This window comes from Aplysia californica, unplaced genomic scaffold (genome assembly GCF_000002075.1).
Source record: "Aplysia californica isolate F4 #8 unplaced genomic scaffold, AplCal3.0 scaffold00813, whole genome shotgun sequence".
Taxonomy (NCBI): Eukaryota; Metazoa; Mollusca; class Gastropoda; order Aplysiida; family Aplysiidae; genus Aplysia; species Aplysia californica.
Window position 1 is genome coordinate 46,971 of NW_004798083.1, and position 3,132 is coordinate 50,102.

The following is a 3,132-nucleotide window of genomic DNA, read 5'->3' on the forward strand; positions in this document are numbered from 1 at the left end:
GCCGGGGGGGGGGGGGGGGGTAGAAATGCTTGGAATATTTGGTCAGCTGCAATAATGCAATAGAAAAGCAGCAATTGAATAAAAGGTGAAGCGCCTTAAAGTATAAGTTAAAGAGTGTAAGAAAATCACAAACACACACTTATACACTCACACACACACTTGTACACACACACACACACACACACACACACACACACACACACATTCGAAAGGAAAATCTAGTGGAATTCAAAGTACAAATCCCCAACCCCCCCCTAAAAAAAATTAAAAATTAAAAATAAGAAAACCTTCTTTCATCGTATCTTTTCGAAATCTATAGGTGAAGGATGCTGACAAAATGAGTTACTTTTCGAATTCTGATCTTATGGACACAGATAGATTTTATCAAAGTTATTGTTTAGGTTGAAATAATTTTGCATATGGAATGATAAAAGGCATTAAACTTAAAGAAAAAAGGATCAGTTTAAAATTTACAAATTTGATGTGTGGATTTTCAGCCTACGTATCCATTCGTGGATTGCGAGAAGTAACTCATTTTGTCAGCACGCCTCCCAATAGGCTTATCAATGTACACGTTGTTTTCATTCTGTTTCAGGTCCTTCATTTTTGTAAATGAGCTCAACAATATTACGTTTATTTTAGTTCTAGAGGAAGCAACAGCTCGAGACAAGCTGCTCCAATACAAAGGAGATAACTCAAGACCTTGACCTTGACCTTGACCATCAATGATTTATTTATAAAGGCACCAGCCATCCATGTCCAGGTGCTGTTTTAGCCTCATTTTCCTGTCCGCGGATTAATATTCTTTTTTTTTCAATTTATTGGTTTCGCTTCCATGTCCTCAAGACCATCTTGCATAAATGCACCCATATAATAATAGGTAGCATTTGTATAGCGCAAATCCCCGCTCAACAGCAAGCTCTATGCGCTTCACAATCTATACTATTACCCCAGAAGATCTGAGAGCATTCTGAAACAACCTCAATTTTCTGGGAAGCATACAGTGCAAGCAGCCATTTATAGGCGCTAAAACACTAATATACTGACAAGACCTTTCGCTGACTATGGCCGTGTACTCATTCCCACCTGGGTGAAGTGAGGAAAATTCGTGTAAGGTGCGTTTCCCAAGGACACAACGTCGGGCTCGCGGCTCGAACCCCCGAACCCGCAACCTCACGATTACGAGTCCGGTAGCCTAACCACTAGGCCACTGACTGACGCCACATAAATTCTGCAGTGACGCGACAGTTTAGCAAATAAGAACACTTGACGATATTTTAACTGCAATATTTAATGCATCTTGAGATCTGGCCTTAAGAACAAGACGTCTAAACTTTTATTTTTTTAGTTTAAGTAGTTTAAGTAAGAGTTTTACGGCACTTGCAACACAATAAGGTCATATAAGTGCCGAAGATTAGAGGTGTTACAAGAGAGTAGCAAACACAAAATAGAAGGAGGATGAGAGATCAGGATGATAGACGTTTGACAGGAAAGAATAAGCAAACCACACCAGAGCACCCGCCAACCACCCACTTTATTTATTTATTATTTTTTTAAAAACTAGGTGTTTATACGCCCCCATCAACATAATTTAGGTCATTTAGGAGAAAGGCAGCAGACCCTGTCTGCCAGGGGCTACCCAGGGACCATCAATGATTTATTTATAGAGGCACCAGCCATCCATGTCCATGAGCTGTTTTAGCCTTAGGGCTACCCAGGGGTGAGTGTAAAGGGTGTCAAGCAAATTCCGAACGGAGACCTCAACTAGATATTTATCAATTGCCAAAAAACAAAACAACAACAACCCAACAAAAAAACACACAAAAGCCAAAAACAAAAGGAAAATCCAAAACACGCTTACTTGAAGACGATATTCTCCAACTTCTGGCTCGGTGCAGTCCAAGTGAAGGAGACGTTGTGCATGTGTTCGTGAACGGCGTGTGTGACTGATCCGTTTTCCTGTGGACGTAATCATTTGAGTCACGACGTGGTGGAATCAGCCTCCCGTCAATGTTTGGGCATGTAGAGTTATTGGTATCATCTTAAAGCGTGTTTACTTGTTTTTATTTGGAGGAAAAAATATTCATTTATCTTGAATAAAAGTCGAGATATATGCAAATGAAGGAGGTGGGGGGTCACCTGGTTTCAGGGGTAATATTAGTGAGAAAATGACCACCAAAAGTTAGTTATTTCCTTAGTTTGAGAGTTCGTGGAAACTGAAAAAAATTACGTTTTTTGTGCCTTTCATCAGTCAACTCCACATCGAAATGTGTTATTTAATGACATGAAAGGCGTTTAACCAAAAAAAAAAAAATTCAATAAAAATTCACAAATATGTGGAAAAATGACAGGTTCACAAATATGCGGAAAATGAAAGGTTTCATCACTTTGATTATTTAATTTAAAAAAATACTAATAATCCATCATAATCATTATTATTAGAATTAGACTGACCAATAAATAGGTAGGTGACATAATATATGATGTTGATCAACTCATTCCTCTACCCATCCATCCACTCATTCCTCTACCCATCCATTCACTCATTCTTTCTCCCATCCATCCTTCCACTCATTCCTCCACCCATCCATCTATTCATTCCTCCACCCATCCACCCATCCACTCATTCTTCCTCCCATCCATCCACTGATTCCTCCACCCACCCATCCACTGATTCCTCCACACATCCATCTATTCATTCCTCCACCCACTCATCCATTCACTCATTCCTCCACCCACCCATCCACTGATTCCTCCACACATCCATCTATTCATTCCACCACCCACTCATCCATTCACTCATTCCTCCACCCATCCATCCATTCACTCATTCCTCCACCCATTCATCCATTCACTCATTCCTCCACCCATCCATCCATTCACTCACTCATTCCTCCACCCATCCATCCATTCACTCATTCCTCCACCCATCCATCCATTCACTCATTCTTCCACCCACTCATCCATTCACTCATTCCTCCACCCATCCATTCATTCACTCATTCCTCCACCCACTCATCCATTCACTTATTCCTCCACCCACTCATCCATTCACTCATTCCTCCACCCACTCATCCATTCACTCATTCCTCCACCCACTCATCCATTCACTCATTCCTCCACCCACTCATC

General features: G+C 40.8%; 1 protein-coding gene across 1 annotated transcript in view; it reads right to left on the minus strand.

Moving 5' to 3' along the window:
- LOC101846251 (putative defense protein 3) overlaps nt 1-3,132 on the minus strand; it is a gene marked incomplete at its 5' end in the record, with an annotated part of 6,464 nt that overhangs the window by 1,087 nt on the left and 2,245 nt on the right. Inside the window, 1 exon segment of the mRNA XM_005109756.3 lies at nt 1,862-1,959. Within this exon segment, the coding sequence (XP_005109813.2) occupies nt 1,862-1,959 (98 nt within the window).